The following is a 27702-nucleotide window of genomic DNA, read 5'->3' on the forward strand; positions in this document are numbered from 1 at the left end:
ATTTTAAATATTGTTATGATTGATGACACTCCACGTCTTAATTATATATTGTATATGTGGTTTTAATATGTTAAAATGAAAAATATCATGTGTAACATAGAAGCACAGACTGACATTTTATCACATTAATTCATTTACAATTACATCTGTTTATCTATTAACAATTTGTAGTCAATGAGAGGTTAAAAACTAGGTGCTAGATACAAAAGGAAAGTAAAACAGAAGTAAAATCCTGTCTAAGGAGCTGCCTATTCTTGTGTATTTCACTTGTCTCTTGTTGATGTCTATGACTGCCCTGTTCTCCTTAGAGGCCCTAGTTACACATGTTGTACAAAACATGGCTGCAGAAATCCAGAAGCTAGATACATTTATTACAGTGCATTAAAAATGATGTTGCCACTGAAGACCTAAGCATTTAATGAGAGTAATAGCAAGTACATGCACAGAGGCGTAATGGGAGTATAGATTTCATGGTAAATCTCAGGGATAATGAAGAACTCAGGGACTGACTGCAAGTAGTTATAAATTGGTGCCTGCTCCAACTGCAATTCATACTGTCACTACTTCCTTGAGATGCTTCAGACACCATTCTTTTTCATCATTAATGGTAAAATGAAGAACAAATTGTGATCATTATTTTACAAAGATTTTGATGAAATGTGAAAGCTCTTTTTAACTAAGGCTTAAGTAGCTCATTATCAACTTTGAGATCACAATGCACTTTAATATATTCTGTCATACATAGAAGTTTAACAACTGAACAGTTAAGGTCTTGTTTATTAAACCTAAAACAACTTGGGAAAATTAAATGATACAAGAGTAACCTATTTATCATATATATTGTGTACTGCCAAAAACAAGAGAGAGCAAGTAAAATTGGATATTTTCATTGTTGCTTTGTAAACTATTACCAAATGTCCATAGTAATTGTTCTTATTTCAACTAACTGAAGTTTTTTTTTTAAGTTAAATAGAACTGAATAAGATAGTTATTTAGAAAATATTGTAGATGACTATGTAATAGATTAAATATAATAATTCTTACTTTATTTGGTTAAAAGTGAACTACATAAATGATTATAGAATTTTAGACTAATTATAATTACCTGTACTAAGGTTAAAGGAATGTTAAGAGTTTTCTCTTTTCTGTTGTTTCCAGTGGTTGATGGCTTTTCCTGCTTATGCAGTCCAGGCTATGTTGGGATAAGATGTGAACAGGACATTGATGACTGCATCCTGAATGCCTGTGAGCACAATTCTACCTGCAAAGATCTGCATCTCGTTAGTATCCATTGGTCTTTTATATACCTAAATGTGGACTAATATAATTTAACACCTACGTACAAATAGAGTGAGCTTTTGCCTGTGTGTTAGGTTAGTATATATATTACATATGCTTACTTCTCAAGGTTAGAAAACAGAAACTCAAGCAACTTTTTTTTTTAACTTAAAGGTAGTAAAACATGTTCTGTTCTCCACTCTATACAGGTTGGTTTAAATATTATATAACAAACTGTTCACTTATTGGATTCACAACTTGTGGCAATATTGAATTTGTGTAAAATTTCAGAATTTATTCTGAAAGGCACTGTGTGAGTCTTACGGCCACCTATTTTTATCTAACTCATGGTATTACATTCACACATATATTTCATTATCATTATCTTACATTTCACTCTGACCTCCATCTCATATTACATATTTCCAGTTTCCTTCACTCATCTGTTGGTGTTGTCCCTTCAGTACATATTCATTTGTCATCACCTTTGTCACAAGCATGTTCCATTCTGCCTTAAACGATCTGTGACATGGTTGGCAATTGATTTGGGATCCCCTCCGGCTCCTCATTTCTCACAAAGCCTGACATAAAAACACCTACTCAAGGTGGACTCACTCACTGACTGGCTTCAGAAAATAAGCAGCATACAACACAAGTCAGGGCTACAATACTAATCCAGGCTTATAGTTTGTTACTTAACAACAGAACTGATATTTGCAAGAGGACTATACTTGTTGAAGTTAGAAAACAAAGCTTTAAAAGCAAACCTTTGAAAAGTCAAAATATGGTTTCAGCCTCCACATATTTTGACTGTCAGTGCACTGACATTGTTTTTACAATAGAAGGAACATTTGTGGCAAACTGTTTTTTCCCACAAGGACTGCAGATACCTAATGGAATAACTGTAACTCGCATTTACATATCCATGACCAGAAACAGAGTTACTCCAGAGGTTGTCTAGCCACTTTTCAAGTATTTGTGGTTGTCTGGATGCTTTGTCTTGGTCCATGTCTCATGCTTTGTCTAAGGCAGTCATGTTAATCACATCCCACTCTTGGGGATTCCTTTAGAAGTGGACATGTGACACTATGCTGGTCTCTGAGGCAAGGGAGGCATTCTTTCTGAGGAAAGATTTCGTCGCCTGCTCTTAGAATGTGAGGAAAAGTATGCGTGACCTCTCCTATACCTTCTAACATCTGGATTTATGTAGTTGCTCTTACCATTTTGAGGCCCTAAAGCAAGATGGGGGGGGGTATAGTTGATTAGACTATCACTATTAACTACTTAAATAATAATATAATAAACTATTAGTCTATTATTAGTGAGTGTCCTGAAAACAGCAGAGATTAGAGATACAAGAAATCTGGTCTGTGGTCAACTGTTGAACTCTTGACTGAACCTCTCAGGTTGCCTGCCCAACCTCTGGACCTAATATATTTGATCCTTATGGCCTTTTGTTTAATATTGCTGAAGTCAGAGTTCCTTTTACTTGCAGGTAAATCATCTAATGTACACATCCATAATGTAATTAAGCTTTATTTTAGGTTGTGATTTTGGCAGTAACTTCAATCTGAGTTTATTACAGAAGAAAGAACCCCATACCTGTAATCATAAGATTCCACTTTCAGACCTGACACTACCACAGATATTCTGTGGGACATTAAGCCAGTCATTTGACAAGTCAAGGAGTACAACTTTACATCTTGCCTTATACCAAATAACAGAACTTCCAAGGATATTCTTGTCTCATTTATCTATTTTATGAATTGCCACTAAGAAGCTATTCCAACTAACTGTAGTATCAGTTTAAGATCTTGACTCCTATTTCCAGAAATTGTGATAATAAGAATATTGGGGGGAGGGGAAAGCAGAAAGAAGCAAAGTTGAAGAAGAGATAAAGTTCTCATCTTATTAACTGGTTTAAATATATTTTAACATAAGGAGACTATTGAAATTATCTAACTCCTAACTGTAAGTCATATATCAACTTCAAGAACAGAAATGTCATCATACTGGTGATATCCTTCCAAGAAATGGTGTTATGGAGACCACAAATTGCTTAAAATATTAAAGCTCAAAGCATTTCATAGCTTTCAGATATTGTGTCTGGGGCCTAAAGACTACCCTCAGGTTTGATAATGTATAAGAAGAACTCAGAAAAACTGTTTTACTTTTTGCTAGGATTTATTACAATAAAAGTTACAGATTAAAATTAGCAAAGGGAAAGATACATTAGATAAAGTCTAAGATAAAGCAGGTACAGTCTTCCAGGTGTATTCTCCCATTGGAGTTGCATGAAAAGTACTTAAAATACTTTCTCAGAAACAATGTAGGGCAACATATATAAAGTGTAACCAACCAAGGAAGCTCACATAAGCCTTGTTGTCTATGGTTTTCACTGTAGGTCAGTCATGATGACATGAAGCACCTGCGTAACTGACCTTAGCTAATCAGTCTCCAGCTCCTGCAGGGGCCAAGCTGATGCAGCATGCCCCAAAGCCCTAGGCATACAAAAAAAGGCTTGCAAGCATAAATCACATCTAATTAGCATAAACTATTTGGCACAGCTCGAGGTCTCAGGTATCAAAGACATTATTATCTGTCAGGATATTCCAAATTCAGAGGTTATCTCCCAGGAGCCAGTAAAGGGCCGGTCCTTCTGATGGAATATATGTAGGCTTGAGCCCTGAATTTTGAGTTAATGCTTTCTTGCTCAAATGTCTTGTTAAATATTGCCTTTTTTGTGTATGAATAAATAGTATACTATTGGAAAACAATGCATTCTATAATAATAAAACAAAAATAGTACAAAGATACTAAGTCATATAAAAAGAGCCAAAATTCATATTTTTAAAATAAAGCCTGGAATAGACATAATACATAATTTTTTGAGTTTTATATTTACTTGCTTTTACTAACTCATTGGTAAAAGAAAAAACATAAAATGTGAAGGATTTGAAGTGGAAGAGAAAATTAGAAAGGCACAGAGTTGGATTTTTCTGCAGAATATTTAATAATCTTAAAAAAACAGAAAGATGATTTATTTAATCTATAAAACATTCGCATTTGCCTAAAGAGTCACCGGCCTGCTTGTTGCATGAGCTGGACTGTCCAGATGAACCCAGGCAATCCCACTGACATGTGGCTTGCATCTTCTTTGAACCTGGTATGTGTATAGCTTTAAATTAACATTTTTATATTTACAGCATTTTCTTTTGATTGTATTGCAGCATCATGATGTTGAATTTAGATGAAAAGCAGAAAATAAGAAGACTTCAAATCCACAGTAGGAAGCGATTTGTAACAATGAGCCAGTTTTCTTCTTTTCCTTTCTTTATGGTTCAGTAAATCTAAGAAAACAATAGGAGGAAAAAATAATCTTTTGAAAGTCTAGCATATAATAAAATACAAATGTTAAGAATGTGTATAGTAAGATCTATTCCCTAGGGTAACTTTGTTATGTATATTTGAGAATAACTATTTCTTGTGGTTATTTAAATATGTATGATCAAATTAATCTAGTATTTCCCCTCTCATTTTAGTTTCGTTTTCCTCTTTATCTTACATGAATAATGAATGCTTATTTTTGATAACAGCAGGGGAAACAAAAATAGTGCAGTAGAACTAATGTGGAAGGAACAACTCTGCAATATATAAATATATATATATAAATATCACACACATCACACACACACACACGTATACTACAGGTTTAACTTTTCCCCCAAACATTCAGATGCAAAAATAAACTGAATTTATATGTCTTCCAAAAAAATAAAAAACTACCTTTACTTTCATCCACCATATGGTTGAAAATCCATGTCAATTTTTTTTTCATTATTATTATTATTTTTTTTAATTATACTTTAAGTTTTAGGGTACATGTGCACAACGTGCAGGTTAGTTACATATGTATACATGTGCCACGTTGGTGTGCTGCACCCATTAACTCGTCATTTAACATTAGGTATATCTCCTAATGCTATCCCTCCCCCCTCCCCCCACCCCACAAGAGACCCCAGTGTGTGATGTTCCCCTTCCTGTGTCCATGTGTTCTCATTGTTCAATTCCCACCTATGAGTGAGAACATGCAGGTTTGATTTTTTGTCCTTGCGGTAGTTTGCTGAGAATGATGGTTTCGAGCTTCATCCATGTCCCTACAAAGGATGTGAACTCATCATTTTTTATGGCTGCATAGTAGTCCATGGTGTATATATACCATTTGACCCAGCCATCCCATTACTGGGTATATACCCAGAGGATTATAAATCATGCTGCTATAAAGACACATGAACACGTATGTTTATTGTGGCACTATTCACAATAGCAAAGACTTGGAACCAACCCAAATGTCCAACAATGATAGACTGGATTAAGAAAATGTGGCACATGTCAATTATTTGAGAGTCGCTCATTTCCTTCCCTTGGGATTTGAGTAAACACTGGAGGTGGATCAATCCAGAATTAATGGGGAACAGCCGTTGCTATACAGTTCATCTTGGCTCCTAATAAAATGCCTATATGGTATCTCCATGCTCCTTTCAAACATATGTTAATCTGTGAAATGGTTTCAATCCTTGCATACCAAATGTGGCTCCCAGGACCTTCTCTGTACCCTTGCCTTCAAGGGCATGATGCTTAGCTAATCAGTGGTCAGGTCCCAGTTGTCCTTTCAGTATACCAAGTTGGAACCACAAAAACCTCTAGGTTCTCTTCTCTCTCCAGGAATACAAACTCCCCATCAGTGCGGAATCAATCCAACTGCTCTCTGTCCAAATACTAAAGCCTTCATTTCTTTCATATCCTCCTTCTCTATAAAGATTTGCTTAATCACATTTGTTGGAAATTAACACAGAGAATCTGACTCATATCAGAGCTTCAGAGTTCCAGAATTCTCAAAACACAAACAGCCATCTGAATATGCCTAAAGAAAGGAAAAATTCAATTTTTGTAGCAAAAAGAGAAACAAAAGCACATTTAGTTCTCATTAATTTCTCAGATACTTCGGAGTGTGACAAAATTAATCCATCCTGAAATAGCTCTTATATATAGCCTTTAAATGGATATATTTTATATTAATATTGCTTTTAAGTAATGGTTTCTATGGAATTTAGTCTAAAATGTTAAGCTTCTAAAAATAAATATTTTCTTAACTTTTAATTTTTATTAGATTAAACAACTTGTAAGCTTAGAGAACTTAAAAGAGCAGAGACAGCATTTGAAGATTGTCTAGCTTTGACATGACTTTGTTCTATGATTCACAACTAGCCAATTTATTAGAATCATAAAATGAAATGAAAACTTTTTATAGTATTCATACAAGTTTACTATATACCAATTTATTTTATTACATTAAAGACTATATACCTTTTTATTTTAGTGTCAAAATATGCATAAGCAAATACCTATTATTAGACATTTTAATTTGTTTATCAGTTTCTTCCATAAAATGTAGGAGCTGGACTCAATTGTTCTAAAATAGGGAGTTGCTTTTGAAAAGACACGTGCTTAAAATTCTGATTCAGATGATGGGTCCAGGCATCTAGATAATTTATAACGCCTTGTGATTTTGATGTGTACTTCTATTTGAAAATCATTGAACTAGTTATCTAGATAGCACTCTCTAGCTCTAAATTCCTGTGATATTCTGAGTAAAGCACAGAGATTTCTATTTCATGTGTATTGATAATTCACAATTTATTTAGTACCTTAAAAAAGAAATAATGGATGATCTGAAAAATCTGGAAAATGATAAAACTGATTCATCCTCTCTGTTTTTAGCAGCATATTTCATAGCATCTTTCTTTCATAAGTACTATTTTCTTGTGGATTCCTCCTTCTGTTTTAATGTTTTTGTCTTTAAGACAAGCAGAATAAATTCTGTTTATTCTATTCCAATTCTTTTGTGGGAGAGATAATAATATATGGTTTTCTCCTCACTATTATAATAAATTCGTGAAGCGTTAGTCTCCCTATGTATTGGCATTTACTAATCAGAAAATCCATACATGAAATTATAGCTTCTCTTAGAGGCTGGATATAATGTTTCAAATCATTATGAGCATATTAAAAATAATCAATGACTGATTGATTATTATGATATCCAAAAGGTTCACTTAAATCTGTTATTAAATCTCTTGCTGCAACATCATCAGTAGTTATTATGTAGCCAAAACTTGAACTAAACCTTGATGTATTAGCTAACTTCAAAACCTATTGTTAAAAGAGGCACTGCAGTGACTAGGTAACACAAAATAAAGTTTTTTGGTCATGCCCATTTTAAACAGCCTGCTATGCCCATTTTAAACAGCCTGCTATGTTTATATAGAATAAAATCTGCCTACAATGTATTACTCAGATCTCTACTTTTTATTATACCAATCTTCCCTTTAAGAATTTATTGAACATAATTTAATGTTACATTTATAACTATGGTTAACTATGATAGAAGTCAGCTTTCGGTCATTTCTACAATAAACTAGATTATGGAATTCTTTTCCCTGTATGATGTAAGACTAAAATAGAACTTAAATTCACTCATCTGATGACCTGTATAATTATCTTAATATGTTCCCCCTCAATTGTCAGTTTTAATCATAGTTACTATGCCTATCTGAAGCAACCTCATTTCTTCCCTTTTAAACTATTGTTTTGAACCTATGATGGCTCTGAAACTGATTAAATTTATCAGGATTACATGCAAAATAAAAGCAAACAGAATCTGAGAAAAAGACTTGTTGATTCACCTGAGTAAACAAGTATGTGAGCTTTAATGCTTTGGACTTCAGAAATCTCCTCTGGAAGCTGAAACATATCTTCTCTTCTTTCTTATTCCAAGATTCATTACAGAGAAGAGAGGTTTACAGATGGCTGAATTTTGAGATTTAAGAAATCCATGAAGCAGTATTAACTTCATAAATAATATGTGAAGACATAGCAGATCACTGAGAGGAATTTTCCATTTTCAGATTTTCTAACAAAAGTCAGCACTTTCCAGAAATTATCTAGCTTAAAAAATGATTTAGAACTGATTGAATACTATTTCCATTTCCAATATTAGCCAAAGTGCATAAAGAAATGAATTTATTTTGAAAGAATTATGAGACAAATTAAGCTTATTTCAAAACAAACACTGCACTTTACCGTTATTATTGGTGATATTTACATAACTATAAATGGGACTCATCTCTGAGCTTCACAATTTATTTCTGAGAAATCAATCAATAGTTACACCCTACAGGAATTCTACTTTTTTTTCCTAGAAAACATTTTATATGCCATTTAGATACCATTTTTAATTAGTTGACCATATAAAAATTGGTTCTAAAAACCGCTATGTTGTGTACACTGTGTTCATATCATGCATTTAAGGGGATCATAGAGAAATAAAATCACACTTTCTTTCAGAACAGATTGATTTTAGCAATTTATTAACTTAATAGCCTCAGTAAATAACTCCATTGTGTTCTAAGTCCCTGTTTATTTCTAACCACCTCATTTGTCTGTAGGAAGTTTATTAACAGTAAAAAATAAATAGGAAATTTAGGATTTGGGAGTTGATAGATACATGTGTAAACAAGCATATGTGCAAGTATGCAGGTACATTTGTGTGTACCTACACAAATAGAGAATATGTGTATCTCTGTTCTTTAGTCTTCTGCCAACCATCCTACGATAAATAGAGCTTAACACCTTTCTAAAATCAAGCTCTTGAACTGAAACCGGTTACTTCCTACAATAAACCTGTCTTGGTTATAGTGTGTGTGAGTGTGTGTGTGTGTGTGTGTGTGTGTGTATGAAATATATATTCTGTGTTATATATTTTTATATTTATAAGAAATATATAATATATACAATTATATATAATATAAAATATATTATAATTTATATATAAGAAATATGTAAGATATAAAATGTAATGTATAAAAATAAATAATATTTTTATAATTTATTTAATTTATATTTATTTAATTTAAATTAAATAAATAATATAATTTTTATACATTACATAGTTCTTAAATATAAAATATATGATATATTATAACATTACATATTATAATTTTATATATTACATGTTTCTCATATATATTCATATATACATATATATATATATATTACAGCTAGCCAGTAAATAGCCTCTTCCTGTAAATTGATGAAGAACCTTGATTTGAACTGATAGAGAATGATCTATGGCATCATCTTGACTACAGTAGGGTTACATTTTGTAGTGTGCTCTTTAAAACCACAAGTCTGCTTATAGAAGAGAAGAGGGCCTTTGGGAGAAACAGCTCTGGCCTCACTAGCTGTGTTACCTTGAACAAGTCATTTAACCTTTCTAAGCCTCAGTCAGTTAATTTTAATAATAAACATATTCATAGCAGGTACTCTGTGGAATTGTTACACAAATTAAATGTAAAATGCTTCATGTATTTTACTTTATGTTGAATCTATAACATAATGCCTGTCCCATACAAGGCATTAATAGATATATACCATGTTTTATGATGATTATAATGATTTAACTATGGTACACCTAGTGTTTCTCTGAGTTGAGCTAAAGCTCTTACACTGATTTGCCAAGCCAGGGTATTTTATTCAAATGTATGGAAGTGAGCTGTAATTCAGTCACTTTTGTGTTAAAAATAATTTCTTTACTGATCATGTGTTTTGATATTAATATATTTCCATATGAAATAATATATAAGCTTATATTTTTACATAAAAACTTTGAAGAAAGTACAAAATAAAATACCTATTATGAAGACTGCTAACTCTTAACAATACTTTGTCAGGGTTTAATTATTTAGTTTAACCACTAATGTCAATTCTTTGAGGATGAGATTATGCTCTATAATATTTTTAAAAATTATTATATCCTCAAGGCTGAGTTATGACAATGCCTGAAACATTGCAGATTGCTGAGTGAGAGACAGAGAGAGAAAGAGGGAGAGAAGGAGGGAAGGAGGAAGAGAGAAAGAAAGGAAGGAAAGAAGAAATGAATGGTCAGGTGTTTACCTGTATGTCTTTAAACTTTTTTTAGATTTTCTCATAGAGTAATGAACTCACAGAGTCTATACTCATGCCCAGATTCCGGAGATTTCCCAGATGCTGATAGCATTTGTTTGACATGATATCATCGGATGCTGAGGCTCTTGGGCCACCTTTTAAGGCTTGCTGTGAGATTGCTGCATTTCTGCTGAAATGCTCTGCATCTGATAGACACAAAGCAAAACACCTCAGCCTGATCTCTCTCTCTTCAGGTATCAAGCCTCTAATCCGGCTAAGTCCAAGTGAATCTTAATCAGTGGCACAGCCTTTTAGGTCAGTTCCCCTGGTTTAAGTTGCTGGTCTTTTTTTTTTTTTTGCCCTCTCAGAGCAAGAAAATCTCCCTTCCTGTAGCTGCTGTGCTTAAAAGACTAAGACCAAAACTTTGCCCTACATTCTTAAAAAAGCCTGAAACAAAAACTCAAAAGAGACCAATGGGATTGGTGTGGATATAAATGTGGATGAGTATATTAAATATCATGTTAAACATAATATATTTAATACAATAAGTATATTAAATATAACACTATATTAAACACAAGTGTATTAAATATGAAAATGAATTTACACATACATATAGGTTTAGAGTGTTATTACCAATTCTATGCTTTTTAAAATTCTTACTAATATATACAATCAAGGACTAGTTTGTTTTTCAGAAAATATAAATCCCACTTTGTTCTGAGGTGTGTCTTTCCAGGATGTCTTTTATAGTTCACTGGTATATCATAGAAGGTATATTTCACAGAGAAAAATGTAATGTTCATAGAAGTGAAGCAAGTTTCACAAGGAGACACGGGAATATACAGCACAAGCCATGCCTCCCCCAAGATTCCCTTTCTGTCCTACATACGCTGTACCTCTGAAAGTATCAGATCTTGAGTTCAGCTGCCCACAGGACTCACAAAACAAGGAAGGACGAGGATTCCAAGAGCAAATCAGTATTTCAGAGTCTCTACAATACACCAGAATCACCTGTGCCAGTTATAAACTGCATGCATGTTTGGTATTCCCGCTTTGGGGATTCTGATTTAGTGAATAGAAGATGAGGTTGAGACTCTGTGTTTTTAATATCCCCCACAGAGAATTCAGTTGCAGAGCCATAGTGCATAAGTATTGGACTGTGCATAGCCACAGTGATTTATGTTTCTAAGCATTTTATACGCAGCATTCTGCACCCAGCCAATGCTTATCTGCATGGAAGCTTGCACTGAGAGGTGTAGCAAGAACCTGATGATTCAGGAACTCGTCTGCTAACAGGTGATAGGACTTAGCCACAGAGACTGAAATACAAGTAAAAGCTGCTTGTCGCCAGAATAACTGGAGTTGAAGGGAATTTAGAACTAGAATTCTGAATATATTGATAATAAAACATAACAGAATCCAAAGCTTTTGAAATCTTTTCCTAAGGATATAGACCTCTAGTCACTTCTCCCAAACAGTATCAATTACTGTACTTTCACCATCAGAAAGGTGATGTTCTAATGGAAAAAGAGAGTACTCTCTTCTTAAGGTTTGCCAATTCAATGAGCTTAATCAACAGATTTCTGTCATTTGCCACCACGGTTTTTCTTTAGGCTTAAATATAGTAAAATGGAATAGACAGAACAACTACACTAGAATTTTTGGTCTGAGTTATATATATATATATATATTCTGAGACAAACTAAAAACATTTCTAAAATACATCAACTTTAACTAGAATTTAAAATTAATAGTATGAAATGGTGAAGAAATATAATGTGCAAAACATTTTAACTTTACTGTGTATTAGTCTAACTGTAATTTGGCCCTTATAATTGTTTATAAGAGGAGACAATTGGATGAATGAAGAACCTAATACATACAAACAAAAAGTAAAAACAAACCATAGTAAGTATTATTATAATTTTTGTGTAGATATCTGGGAAACATTGCAGGAAACACCATGAAGTATTAGTAAAAAAAAAAATTGCGTAGGACTGCCTTTACAGTATACATCTTAAAGGATCTTCCAATAATTCAAGACAGTCAAGTTAAAATTGTGAAATAAAGTGAATTTATTTTGTACTGCCTTTTCATTCACCTTTCTGTGAGTGATATTTATACAATAAATTGACATAGGAATTTGTATGTGTTATTTACATATGTGTATATTTTATTTGCTACATTGGATGAAAATTATAGAAAAAAGATAGATGTAGCAAAGGAAATGAAACAAGATTTCTTTGAATAATAAGCCTGGCACCTTCTGATAAAAGTTTTTCTTTTTTTTCTATATTCTTTTTTAATCGTTATTCTTTTCTTATAATGGAAATTAAGGAATACCTCAATTCCTTTGTGGATGGGAATATAGGCTTGCAAAACCCTTTATTTGCTTGAATATTGAGAAATAGAATAAACAAGTTTTAAAAAGTTATCTGATATAGATTCTTCCATATGATAATGATAAATCAAAACTTGGTCTCAGTAAAAATTGAGATATGAGTATGGAGAGCTGTGACAGAACGTAGCTGGATTCTGGAAAACGTGATAAGTAGAAGCAGCTGAGTAGAGCAGACTGCTGGACAGTTGTGGCAGAACAGGCATATATCTAAAGAGCTGAGGCCGACTTCCACAGTTAGTTTTTATACAAATCTTCTGAACCCTCTTTTAAACATACTTATTCTACACTTTCTCCGGAACATAAATTCAGTCTAAGATTGCCAGATTCAGCAAACAAAAATACAGATGTCCAAATATTGCATGGGACATACTTATAGTAAAAGAATCAGTTTTTCTCTGAAACTCATATTGTGTCCAATAGTTTGTCTAACAACCCCAATTAAATCAGAATTTATTTTAAAGAAATTTATTTTTTCAGTCACTATATGACTGTTATTCTTATCTTTTTGTAAAAAAGGTTTTTTAAATTTATTTTTAGACCTCACTTAGAGTTTGACTTAATTTCAATAAAAGAAGATAAAATTGTTCTAAGTGAATTCTTCTAGAGCAGCATAGAATATGCAGTTGAGCAAAATATCATAGAGGAGGAAGAATAAAATAAGGCATTACTCCCTCATTGTCTAGACTGACAATTTAGCTAAACAAATAATGACACTGCCTGAGGTACTTCCTGATAGGCTTAATTAGTCAGATCCCCAAATAATTTGCTACTTCTTCTTATTCATTCAACTGACAAATCCTCTTTTTGTTACTTGAGTTCAAAAAGAAGAAATTACAGCCCTAAGCAAAGTCATAACATTTGTATAGGTTAAGACCTTTCACAGGCTTGTGGAAATATTTTGACAAGGATGGTCTTCAGTGGCATCTGCTTTTGTTTTCAGGGATGACATGTGATTGCATCAGTTCAATTGCTACAACCAGGACCTATTCATATAAGGCTTGTCCTACATCTGCATATTCATAAAACAGGAGCTAATTATTAAATATTTACAAAAGATTGTACCAGAAAATTAGTATCTGTCAAGGGAGGCTCCAATAGGTATTCATTGTCTGATTTTCAGCAAGTTTTAGATTGTCTGAATGTTAAAAAGAGGTTTATTTGTACTTTGTTAAAGGGAGGCAGAATCTCAAAAATTCTTGAAAGTCAATAATTTCCGGAAGCTAAGAAAGAAACTTTTATTTCTGTTACAAGAAACTGATTTTGCTACAGTAAGACTGCTGGAGGGATGGATGAGAATAAAACCTGGATCGTATCACAGAAATAAGTTCACTAAGAAGATATGTCCCTGGCTGCACTGTAAGGCAGAGGGAGTTCATTTGTCTTTATTGGGTAGGACATATTACAAACCCATCATAAATAAATTTACAATTTAAAATAGTCTCCTCTATCAATAATGTATAGCTAGCTAATTCTTTCATATTTTCAAATGATGCCACTGTCTTGTTTTTCTTGTACACGAAAATTGATTACAGAGCATTGAACTTCCTTTTTTAATTTTTACATAATTATTTAATAACATTTAAAAATCTGAGTGAAAAACTAATACATGTTCTTTTGTAGGCAGTTTAAAAAGATATGGGCAAATACAATTAAAATTTTTTAAAAAGTAATTTCAAATCTTACTACCAAGACAGTCATCATCAGTATATCCTTCTTCACAAAAATGGTGTGGAAAATATTATCATATATCTTTTAGTTTTCAGTTGATAGTTTGGTAACCTCTCTGCTCCTTTAGAAGAAAAACCATCCAGTGGGAGAATCAGTCTGTAATGGGGTCATCTCTGCTTCTACATGATTGGAAGGGAGATGTCAAGGGTAGTTTATCTGGAGGGCCCAGAGACTGTATCTGACCTCAGAAGTCCAGTTTGCCTTTCATTAGTTGGTCTACAATGTTTTAAGTTTGAATCATTTTTCAAAATTTAATAATGGACACATTTCATCATATAAGAATCAGGATTTTCATTTTCTTTTGAATAATCAGATCTCATAATTCCAAATGGGATTCTAATACAAACAGGATTCCTGGAGTTGAGTAGTCTCTTCCTACTTTAGACAGCGCTCTACTTTGCTGCTTCCTCAGTTTGCTAAATAAAGATGCTCTATGCCAGGTGTTTTAAGAGCTTGGTGGTTAAATGCTACAAAGTCATGAAAACTTGTGCCAAAGACTGGTCTTCTTTAGACTCATGGTTTTATGACTTTTCTGTTTAAGGACTAGCGTACAGGAGATTATCTCACCATGTTTAAAACAGGGAGAAATAACCACAAAATTGAGTCTTTAAACTTAGCAGAAAAAAAAAATTACCTAGAAAATGTTCATCAAGAAAATATTCAGCACCTGTTGTTAAATCAGCATATCCACTTCATAGTAACCCCATTAACACATACTAGTACAACAGAAGTAAAAAGTAGGAGGAATCCTTAAATGGCTTTATAATAGTATCCATATATCTTTAAATAATGATTTTAAAAATTGTAATAAGAGTTTTTAAAAATATTATGTTGGAAGCGTCATTGTTTATGAGTAGAAACATCAAAAGTATAAGTTTTGTGTGGGGGGGAAAACTGGTTGTATTGACTCAAATGAGTGAAGCTATATATATTTATTATCTATTTATCCTGACACAAATAGCTCATATGCTCCCGCATTTCTTATATTCACCCTGAAATATGAGTAGATTAATCGACATAATGCAGTTATCTATCTTTTTTATGTCTTCACTAGATAAGAAGTGCACTCTACTGAGACAGTTTCAGCTAATTAAATCACTTACTTCATATTGTACATTATTCTGTTTAGGCAGTGTAGCAATCCTGTTGACATTTTGCCCATAGATGACCTCTTTCAAAGCTAATTCCTATTCAGTGGTACTCTATAAGTAAATCAAAAGATGATGCGTAATATGACCACTTTATCTTTTTAAAATCGAGAATATCAATGTGGAGGAAAAATAAAACCGACATGAAAATCATAATGTTATAAAATAAGAACCGTTTAATCCATGATATCTATTTATTTAATAGATTTATGCTTGACATCCATTTCTCAGGCACTGACAAGCATCATAAGGATTTTATTTTCAAAGATTTCTTGTATAGATTTAAATGTTGTTACTGGACAGCTGAAGGGTAACGATTCCATACAAATCATATATAAAAATATTATTTTAGAACTGTATTTTGGGTTTCACTCAGAAGTTGCCACTTTATTAAGGTTAAGCATAAATACAATCCAACAAAATCAGTTTTTGTTTAAATTATAAACAAAATCTTTAATATTTTCTGATATCTATCAACTCAAAAAGGAGATAACTACTTTAAATTATTAAATTATAATACAATTAAGTGTTTTAAAAGCACTCAAAATCATTTTCAAAGTCATATATATCTATATAGATTGAATGTGTCTCTATTAGGACTCAATTACAATTGATTCTATGTCCCTATTTAGTCAGCCTGCTGCCAACACTTTTCAAACTTCTTTGATTTTGATCTCCTTTCAATACAAGGTTTTGTTCATATATTTCCAAAATACATATAATTTGTAAATTATGTGCATGATTGATCCTAATAGAAGTTATTAAATTATAAACATACACATAAAATGTAGAATAGAAAGCAACACAGTAAATAAATGATTCTTAATGTTGCATTGTTTATTAGTAATCTAAAGTGTTGGCATATTTAAGTTATTATAATTGATTCACGAATACACTATAATTAAACTTGCTTTGTCTTCCCTTTTCTTCTTTGAATTAATTCTACTACAGTAATTCAAAACTTTGTTGCTAACTTCAATTTGTTTAAATATTTGATTTAATGGGCTGACCAACATGAAAAAGGTACCATGCAGAGATACATAATTAAAAATGGGAATAGTGTAACATTGATTGTGCTTACTGAATCATTATATTTACATTTGCCACACCCACTAATTAAGCCAATCCTGTAGAGGGAAAGGAAAGATATTAATGCTGGCATGGTTCTCTTCTCTTGATTTCCTTTCTTTTGCTGCAAGTACTATTGTGGCCTGGTCTTATTGAAATCTAGAGTTGCCTCGTTTAAAAAGGGGACCCTTCCTACAGTGAGGTACTTTCATATTACCGGTTTTTAATTCTTTGGAGACACAGCCACTGGTAACATCTGGCAGTAGTTCTAAGCTTGGCCAAACTCTGTTTTCCATATTGTCACTTACAACCCCTTCTCCCTCCATTATGTATCCAATTATTCCCTTCTAACCCAAAGCCAAGGAGGAAACCCTCTTGAGAGAAACCATTTAAAAATGGTCTGCATTTTCTTTTCTTTTTGGATTCCCCTACTAGTGAGGCAGTAAAATAAAATGGTTTAAAATAAAGCAGTTAAGATGTTGGATCTGAAACCAGACTACCGTATGCAAATTATGGCTCAACCATGTACAGGATCTATAATTTTGAGGAAATTATGTCATCTTTCTATGCTTCAGTTACCTGACCAATATGATAAAATATATGGGTATAGTAAGAGAAGAAATGATGATTTTTGCCAGGTGGTTAGAAGAAGGTAAGAAGGGCATGTTTGATCTCTCAAGAAATGGAAATGGAGGTGAAGGGTGGCTCCAGTGAAAAAAACATGAACAAAAGTGAATTTGTTCAGAAAGAAGGTATAGAGGCAGCTGATGAAAGACCTGGTAGGCTATCATACAAACTTTGATTTTTACTCTAAAAAGAGGGAAGTCAGTTAAGGACTATAAAGAGCAATATGACAAAATATGACTTCAGTTTTAGGTTTTCTTGGGTTTCTCTATTACCTTGCATTCTAATTCAGTAGCTTTACGTATTCTTTTTCTCATGTCAGTTCTTGAAAGCCAGGAATGTTTATTATTTATCTTTGAATCTGTAAAACCCAGTATATTGCCTGGATTAAAATCAATTCTTAATAATTATGTGATATAGGAATGAATTGCTCATCCACGGAGGCTTTATAACCTTAGGCAAATTCTATAATTATTGATTTATTGATCAAACCTTTTCTAAGTGAATTTTATGATAGAATTACAGCGACTCAAATCTGGGCCTCAGTTTTGTTATTTTGTTTTGTTTTTAAAATGAGAGCAGTACCTTCCTGAAAAGTCTTATTCTCTTTTAAGATATCTAGTTTTAAATTAAGGGTATTTTTAAGCCTCAAGGGTTTTTTTTAATCTTAACTCACTCAAATGGACAATTTCCAAAGTATTTTTAAATGAAATGGAAGATGACAAACCACATCTCAACTATTAAAGTCTTAGGCCTGGTGAGAAATCATTAGTTTTATAAAACTAGAATGTGTCCTCTCATTCAGTTTGACATTGCTAATGATTTTAAACATATTTTTCCCTTGATATTCTTATATTATCTCACCCATAAAATGTAACAAAGCATATACAACATATAAACCTACATCATTCTTCAATATGAAGGAGATAGGAACACAAAGTATAGGTATTAATGCAGCTACATTAAAACAATGATATTAGCTAATATCAGACATGCTGTAATATAAATGCAGCTTCTATTTATAGAAATATGCATTTAATAATTCATGTTTTATTAATGCACAATAAATATACAGCATATAAAGACATATATATTTATTGTGGCATTCTGGAGAATTATCTTGAGGCTACAGACTAATTTAAAATATGATCAATCTTATCACAAATTGGGGCCATTTCATGAAACCAGCCATATATTCTGTTGATGACCTAGATTTAACTTCATTCCTCTGAAATTTTTCTGTGCTATTTTAATGCCTTAAGGGGTGAAGTAGCATTTAAACTGAGATCATTTCTTCATAATGATTGTACATTATTGTGGCATGTTGAAATAACAATAAAATTTGCATTGCCATTTTTTTATAGAGAAGGAAAGAAAAAACTTGCAGCACATTTTTTATTATTGCCCAATTCAGAGTAGAAAGTCTTACTGTATTTCTTTCCTTTTCTTTTAAAAAAATTTAGCAATAGAAGACTAAAAGGATGTCACTTATTTTACTGGAAGGAGTTTCTATTATACACCATCACCTGGGACAAAGAGTTTGGTGGTGTCTCCAAGGATTGTGCATCACTTATTGTGGTGACATCCCAGAATAATGTTGACAATATTATTTACTTTATCATCTACTAAAAATAATTTGTCCAACTCACAATAACTTAGTGGGAATTTTAAAAAAATATTAATCATGTTGGCTAATTAATCTCTACAATAGTATATCTTTTAAAATATCCTTTATTTTTCAGGAGACTATATTGCTTAAACACTTCTCTTGCATAACTAACAGTCCTTTATTTTTATTATATGTTAGCAATAAGTGTTTTGCTTGACTTTTTAAATCTTGATTCTCTTGGGTTATTTATTTTCCTTATTCCCCTTATTGTTTCTTATCCCAATACAGCTATAAATTAATCTACCTGTCAACAACTGATCTTTGCTTTCTCTCCTCATTCTTCATTCCAGTCAGATGCTTCCAGAGTACAGGTCCTGCTCTGCTCAAAAAAGACAAAGAAAAGTAGTGCAAAGTGTAATTCCCAGTCAGAATTACGCTATTAAGTGTAATCAGGGAAGCCATTATGGTTCCTCTTTTTTTCCCACAGGAAGTGGGCAGTTAGCTCTACTTAGGTCAGTTCTGTCAAGTTTCTCATAATCTTGAGATTTATGCAACTAACTAATAATATAATTAATTAGCTAGTACACTAACATGGTTTCATTTCTGTGTAGGAAAAATTTATTTTCATCTTGTTTTAAGTTCGCATTGGTTACTTCATAAAATTGTTAAAATACGGGCATAACTCAGAGATATTGTGGCTTTGATTGTAGTCTACTGCAATAAAGTGAATATAGCAATAAAGCGAGTCATACAATTTTTGGTTTCCTAATGCATCAGTTGACTCTTGCTTTCACAAAAGATTTATCTTATAGCGCTGCTGTTTAATAGCATTTCATCCACAGTAAAACTTGTTTTAAGTTGAAGTAAATCTTCTGAAATCCTGCCACTGTTTTATCAACTGTTTATGTAATATTCTAAATCCCGTTTTGTCATTTCAACAATGGTCATAGCATCTTCACCAGAAGTAGATTCCATTTCAAGAAACCACTTTCTTTGCTCATCCATAATAAACAATTCCTCATTCATTCAAGTTTGATCACAATATGGCAGCAATTCAGTCACATGTTCAAGCTCCACTTCTAATTCTAGTTCTCATTATTTCCACCACATCGGCAGTTCCATCCTCCACTGAAGTATTGAATCCCTCAAAGTCTCCTGTGAACATTGGAATAAACTTCTTCCAAACTCTTATTAATGTGGATATTTTGACCTCTGTCCATAAATCCTGAATATTCTTAATGGCATCTAGAATTGTGAATCTTTTCCAGAAGGATTTTTATTTATTTATCCCAGATCCATCAGAGAAATTACTATCTACAGCAGCTATAGCATTATGAATTGTATTTCTTAAATAGTAAGACTTGAAAGTCAAAATTACTCTTTCATTCATGGGCTACAGAATGGATGTTGTATTAGCAGGCATGAAAATATTAATCTCCTTGTACATCTCCCATCAGAATTCTTGCATGATTATCTATATTGTCAAAGCACAGTAATATTTTGAAACGAATCTTTTCTTTTTGGTCAGTAGGTCTAAAGAGTGGGCTTAAAGTATTCAGTAAGCCGTGCTGTAAACAGATGTGCTGTTATCCAGGCTTTGTTGTTCCATTTATAGAGCATAGGAAGACTGGATCTAGCATAATTATTAAGGGCTTAGTATTTAGGGAATGGTAAATGAACACTGGCTTCAACTTCAAGTCACAAATTGCACTATTCCCTAACCAGAGTGTCAGCTTGTCCTCTGAAGCTTTGAATTCAGGCATTGACATCGCCTCTCTAACTGTGAAAGTCCTACATAGCATCTTCTTCTGATAGAAAGCTGTTTTACCTACACTGGAAATGTGTTGTTTAGTGTAGTCACCTTCATCAATCATCTTAGCTAGATCTTCTGAATAATGCTGCAGCTTCTACAGTCACTTGCTGCTTCTATTGTCACTTGCTGCTTCACCTTGTACTTTTATGTTTTAGAGATAGCCTTTTTCCTTAAAACTCATGAACCCACCTCTCCTAGCTTCAGACTTTCTTCTGCAGCTTTGACACCTCTCTCAGCCTTCACAGAATTGAAGAGAGTCAAATTCTTGCTCTAGATTGGGTTTCGCCTAACTGGACTATCATGACTTATTTGATCTTCTATCCAGATTACTAAAACTTTCTCTCTATCAGCAGTAAGGCTGTTTCTCTTTCTCTTTCCTACCATTTGCATGTTCACTGGAGGGGCACTTTAAATTTTCTTCAAGTTTTTTTTTTTTTTCATTCACAGCTTGGCTTACTATTTGGTGCAAAAGGCCTAGCTTTCAGCCTCTCTTGGCTTTCAACATGCCTTCCACACTAGGCTTAGTTATTTCTAGATTTTGACTTAAAGTGAGACATGTGCAACTCTTCCTTTCACTTGATCACTTAGAGGTCATTGTAGGGTTATTAATTGGCCTCATTTTAATATTGTTATGTCTCAGGATATGGGGAGGCTTTAGCAGAGGGAGAGAGCTAGAGAACAGCCAGTTGCTGAAGTAGTCAGACGCACACAACTTTATTTTTTAAGTTTGCCATCTCGTATGGGTGTGATTAATAGTGCCCCAAAGTAACTTCAATAGTAACATAAAAAATTACTGATCACTTATCAACATAACATATATAATAATGAAAACATTTGAAATATTGTGAGAATTAACAAAATGTATCACAGAGAAATGAAATATGCACATGTTAGAAAAATGGCACTGATAAGGCTACGTGCAGTGGTTCATTCCTGTAATCCCAATAATTTGAGTGGCTGAGGTGGGCAGATCATTTGGAATCAGGAGTTCAAGAGCAGCCTAGCCAACATGGCAAAATCCCATCTTTACTAAAAATACAAAAATTAGGCAAGCGTGGTGGCATATGCCTCTAATCCCAGCTACTAGGGAGGCTGAGACAGGAAAATCACATGAACCCAGGAGGCAGAGGTTGCAGTGAGCCGATATCATTCCACTGCACTCCAGCCTGGGTGACAGAATGAGACTCCGTCTCAAAAAAAAATAATAAAAAATAATAGTACTGATAAGTATATTTGATACAGGATTCCCACAAACCTTCCCTTTGCAAAAAAAATCTCAATATTTGTGAACTGCAATAAAATAAGTTATGCCAATAAATTAGTGACAGAAACATAGTTCTCTTTTGTCTTGAATGGAGATGAATTTCATGATGTATAATAAACACTACTTGATAAAAATGGCTGCTATGTTCTAAATGTTTATATCCCCTTAAAATTCATATATTAAAATCCTACCCCCAAAGCAATGGTATTAGTAGGTGGAGCATTTCAAGGTGGTTAGATCATGGAGCCCCCAATAAATGAGATTACTGCTTTTATAAAAGGGGGAATCCTCTCTTTCCTACTGCCATGTAAAGTTATGGTAGAAGGATGGCCACCTATGATTTAGGAAGTAGGCCTCAACAGATACTGAATTTGTCAGCAAACTTGATTTTGAACTTCCCAGTCACCAGAATTATAAGAAGTAAATTTCTGTTGTTTATAAACCACTTAGTTCATGTTTTTTTTTTTTTTTAATAGCAGCCTGAATAAACCAAACACCACTCTGAATTATAAAATAGGCCAATATGTAAAATTGTAAGGCATGGCACTTTGAATATTTCTTATTTTATATTCATCACATACTTATTAATGAACTCTTGCCAAGAAATTTCAGCAAAAAAGAGGCTGTTGAATATATTTGAACAATGTAAGTCAAAAAAGAGGCGGTTCAATATATTCAAACAATGTAAAGTTTGATAGCTTCTTTTACTGTCACTTGCTTTTCAGTAATAATTGTATTCTTAGTTCATTTCATTTATATTTAAAAATGCATATGTATCATTATAATAGACTCATTTAATAAAGTTAGGCAAATATTTTCAGTCGAAGTAGTTTATTTTAAAATGTTATTTGAACTTACTGCAGCTATTTCTCTATAGATATTACTGAAAATATAGTATAAAATGTTTTATCAAATTAGCTTTTTAAAAAAAATCACATAAAATAGGCCTCCAGTTTTTAGTACAGTATTTAGTTTTATTTAAATAGGCATTTCATTTAACATATATTTTCAATAACATGTAATAAAAATGTTTATTTTCAAAATAATTATTACCAAATCATAATGTTTGCTTACCAAATCAAAAGAAAATTTATGAATTATAAAAATCAAAAGAAGGGATTTTTAGGAGATTCAGCTTTTCCAGCAAAAGTTCTTATAGAATTTTATTAAAGGCCCCTGTGATTCTATTAACCCTTAATTTATATGGGATATCTATTTTAGCTAAACAATATTTGAAACAAATGGTCACTTGTTAATAATGAGTCTTCAGGGCTTTATTTATTCATTTGTTTAATTTTGCAAAGACAGCTATTCATGTGAATATGACATGTATTGGAGAGATTGGAACTACAATGCAAAAACTTTTTTAAAAAAATAAGGGAAAAAATATCCTAACAGATGTCTGCATCTCACATATACTATCCAAATAACCAGAGCCCTTTCCTCCTGGGGAATTATTTTTAAGTTACAGCATAGAGAGAAGGAGTTTTTGCTCTGAGTCTTGAATTATACATTATTTATATTTATAGTAATGTATTTTTTTTAACAAGGAAAGCTGTTTTTTTGCACATAAACTAATACAGGCAGGTGTTGTCAAAAACAAAATTATCATTTTTATATCTTATTCAATAAGTGGTGCAGTTTCTAATCAATATCAGAAATTCTCAGAGAGATATCAGGATGAGCAGCTAAATGATTTTAAAAATGTGTGCAGCTCCTGACCTAATCAATCTCAAATGCAATTTTCAGAGATATAAAAAGATTTTGAAACTTGGTATATTTTACTAAATATATGAGAAAAGAAATGATTGATTATGACTTTTATTCTCTGGGGACCTCTGGTTTCCATTAAATTTAACCATGAGCCTGCTGTCATTTTTTACTCTTGTATAAAATGAACTAATAAGACTCAGAATAAGTTTTACAATTTTAAATTTGTGCACACACCAAGAAGTCCATTCAATGTAATATTCTTACCCATAAAACTGTCATTACTCTTGTATGTTATCAATGTCATTCAATTCAAGTAACATTTAAGCACATAAACGTGAAAAGTCCTTGTTCTTTGTCCTGTGCAGTATACACAGACTATCAAGATGCTAGTCTAAATAAGCTCATAAATTATGGAAAACTTAAGAGAGAAGTATCCACACAAATAATACCATTGACAGTATAATATAATATGTATCCTATAAGGACATGAAGATAGAGACGGTTCTGCAACTTGGAGTGGAAAATGTAGTTTAATCTCCCCAAAATTTTTGACATTTGTAGAAAAACATTGTATTTGGAAACTTTGGAGCAGAGTCACTCTAAGAACAAATATTAAAAGGCTTAATTATCCTTCCTGATGGGGTTAAAATGCAGATTCCTGGAGGCCATCACTAGATAGTCTGATTCAGTAATTATGAGCTGGAACTCAAGAATCCATCATTTTTAACAAGCACCTCCGGTGATTCAGATCAAGCTGCCAAAAATGACCGTTTGAATCACAAGAAGTACCTTGGATTTTACATGAGAAGGCTTTTCTTTTCACGTATTTTATTGTAAGTTAACCCAATAGTCTTCAAATAAATTATATCCCCTTTCATACTTTTCTTTATTTTGGTTAACTTGGCCAGAATCTATTTCTTTTGCTTAGTGCTTTATGCTGTACATACAATTTTTGAATAGATGTCTCTGGTTGTTCCTTAAGGCAATTGATAAATATATAAGCAAATGCTTTTAAGAAATTACTTTGATAATGTGCTTATAATCTGTGAATTCTTAGAAGCTCATAAATGTAATTTAATGATGGAATCCAATGTGAAATGCTTTTTCATGCTGCTGTGTATATTCTCTTTCTCAATGAATGTTTTCTAAATTTATTTATTTAAAACTTCCTTTGCTTTTGAGGGAAAAAATGAATTATCTTTATGTATATTTTGTCTCATATTTTAATTTGACTTATCTATGTTTATCTAAAACAGAAAGGAATTTCACCATTTTGACTTGGAAATTATAATAAAGCCCATTTTAAAAATGAGAAATAATGCCTGCTTTACAAAAAATGCAGGTAATATTTCCAAAGAATAATTTTCCATTATTTGGTTTCCACAATTATACTGCAGTTTACACTTTGAGTCTTCAAGACTTAGGAAAGACTTAGCACTATCTTCAGTTAATAAATGCTCCATGAATCACTGACTTTATGTGCTCTCAGTTTGTTTTTCTAGATTAGTTTATGCACTCATTCAAAAATAATCAAGTTTCCCAATGCTGTGCTCTAAAATGAATATAGAATGGTAAACAATACACAATCCCTTCCTTTGGGACTCTTAGAGACAGAAGAAAGTAAACTATTTTCACCACAAAGTGTGATAAAAAAATCACATAACCCACCAAGCTAAATTATGTTCTTGTTAGATGTATGTTGTAACACTCCCTTTTCTTCACAGCACAGACTATGATGATTTTATATACACATACATAAGGAAGACATCTCTGTCTTACTTATAACATAAGAGTAATGATGTGATATAGCTTATTGATTATTTGCCCAGTGGCTAGTGCCTAGTACATAGAAGGGTAGTCAGTAAGTATCTGTTAAGTGAATGAACAAGATGTCTTTCCTATAGATTTGTTTTCTGAAAGGCTGAGATTCTCCTAGGTATATTATTTTGTCAAAGAATATTGGGAAATTTTACTTAATTATGCTCCTATAAAAATAACAGTATTTCTAGTCCTTTCGGTATATATGGCTATAAATCATATAGTACAAAATAATAGTGAAGTCAGATCCATATTTATTATAAATTATATTTTAAAATGATACCTGATATAGTGGAGATATTGAAAAATTAAAATGCCTGCAGATTTTTCTACCTGTGATTCTTCTCAATCAGTTATTAATTTAATTTGGATTCATATACATTAGAGGTGAATTGGGAAAGTAGGCTTTTTCCTCTAAAGAACATACCTAGAGATAAGACCTATAATGCCTAGTATTAATATTTATTGGTAGGTAACATGTTAAATTGCATTTGAACAATGTGGGTGTTGGGGGCACCAACTCCTGAAATGGTCAAAATCTATGTAAAACTTTTGACTCCTCAAACGATTACTAATAGCCGACTGTTGACTGGAAGACTTACCAGTAATGTAGTCTACTAACACGTTTTCTATATTATATGCATTACTCTATTCTTACAATAAAGTAAGCTAGAGAAAATAATGTTATAAGAAAATCATAAGGAAGAGAAAATATATGTACTATTCATTAAGGAGAATTGAGTCATCTTTAAGGTCCTTATTGTCTTCACATTGAGCAGAGTGAGGAAGAGGAGGGATTGGCTAGAGTGAGGAAGAGGAGGAACAGGAGGGATTGGCTTTGCTGTCTCAGGAGTGGCAGAGGTGGAAGAGGTGGAAGGAGAGGCAGGAGAGACAGACACATTCTGTAACTTCATGAAAATACATCATAACTTTTGTCATAACTGTTTTCTTTTTCATTTCTATAGGAATGTTTCTGTACAGTACCAATCCTTCTCCTGCCATTTGCTTTAGTTTCAGTAGCTGTATTATAGAAGAGTCTATGTCCTAAAAGAAATCAAAACCAACGTTGAGCAATCAGAACTCTTCTGCCAGATTGCCTAATGTCAAAATGTTTTCTGGCAATGCTTTTTCTATGTCTTCTTCCACGTCTTCTTTCTCATCTTCTGGCACTGGTTCATAAGAAATCATCATCAGGTGGTCTTCTGCTAATTTGTTTGGTGTGGTGTGTGTTAGCTCTTGAATTTCTCCAAGATACATTGCTAGAAACGCTTTACCCCCTGACCATGTTTTTTCTTTATTTTTTTTTTTTTATTTTTTTGCCATATCCACAATCTCTTTCATGATTTCCTGGATTGGCATCATCATAAATCTGGGAAGTTTTGTATAACATTTGGATACAGTTTTCTTCATCAAGAACTTACTTAATTATGCTTGATGGCTTTCATTACTTTTCTGTAACAACAAAGGCATCTCCAATGTTATAATTCTTCCACAATTTCATGATGTTCTCTCTATCGGGATTCTCTTCCAGCACTGACAATCCTTTCTAGAGAGTACTGTGTGTAATTAAACTTAAATATTCTTATGATCCCCTATGTAGAAGCTGAATTAGACACGTGCTTAGGGACAAATAGAGCACTTTGACACCTTCACTGTTGAACTCAAGGGGTTGTCAGTGGCTAGGGGCATGTCCACTATCAAAAGAATTTTTAAAAGTAGTCCCTTACTTGCTAAGTATTTCCTGATTTCAGAAACAAAGCATCAATGGAACCAAGTCAGAAAAAGGGTTCTCATTGTCCAGGCCTTCATGTTTTACAACCAAAAAACTGGAAGCTGTTTATTTTTTTTTCCCTTCAAACTTAGTGTGTAGCAGCTTTATAGATAAGAGCAGCCCTGATCATAATAAACCCAAGTGTGTTTCTATAAAACAGTAGAGTTAGCCTATCTCTACCACCTTAAGTCCTGATGCTCACTTTTCATCCATGCTAATGAATGTCCTTTGTGGCTTTTTTTTTTCTAGAATAGGACACTTTCATCTGCATTTGTTCAGGCAAATATCATTTTTCCTCAGTGATTTTCTTATTGACATCTGGGAACTCTGCTGCTGCCTCTTGGGCAGCAGAAGCTGCTTCTCCTGTTATCTTGAAATTTATTAAGCCAAAACTCTTCCTAAAATTATCAAGCCATCCTTTGCTGGCATTAAATTTTCCAGCTTGAAATCCTTCACCT

At 32.7% G+C, this 27702-nt stretch overlaps 1 protein-coding gene across 1 annotated transcript in view; it reads left to right on the forward strand.

Annotated features, from left to right (window-relative positions):
- The window catches only part of LOC129144373 (protein eyes shut homolog), a 180510-nt gene that overhangs the window by 62916 nt on the left and 89892 nt on the right, over positions 1-27702 (forward strand). Inside the window, exon 3 of the mRNA XM_054686571.1 lies at positions 1159-1280. Within this exon, the coding sequence (XP_054542546.1) occupies positions 1159-1280 (122 nt within the window). The remainder of the gene's footprint in view (positions 1-1158; positions 1281-27702) is intronic.

This window comes from Pan troglodytes, chromosome 5 (genome assembly GCF_028858775.2).
Source record: "Pan troglodytes isolate AG18354 chromosome 5, NHGRI_mPanTro3-v2.0_pri, whole genome shotgun sequence".
Classification (NCBI taxonomy): domain Eukaryota; kingdom Metazoa; phylum Chordata; class Mammalia; order Primates; family Hominidae; genus Pan; species Pan troglodytes.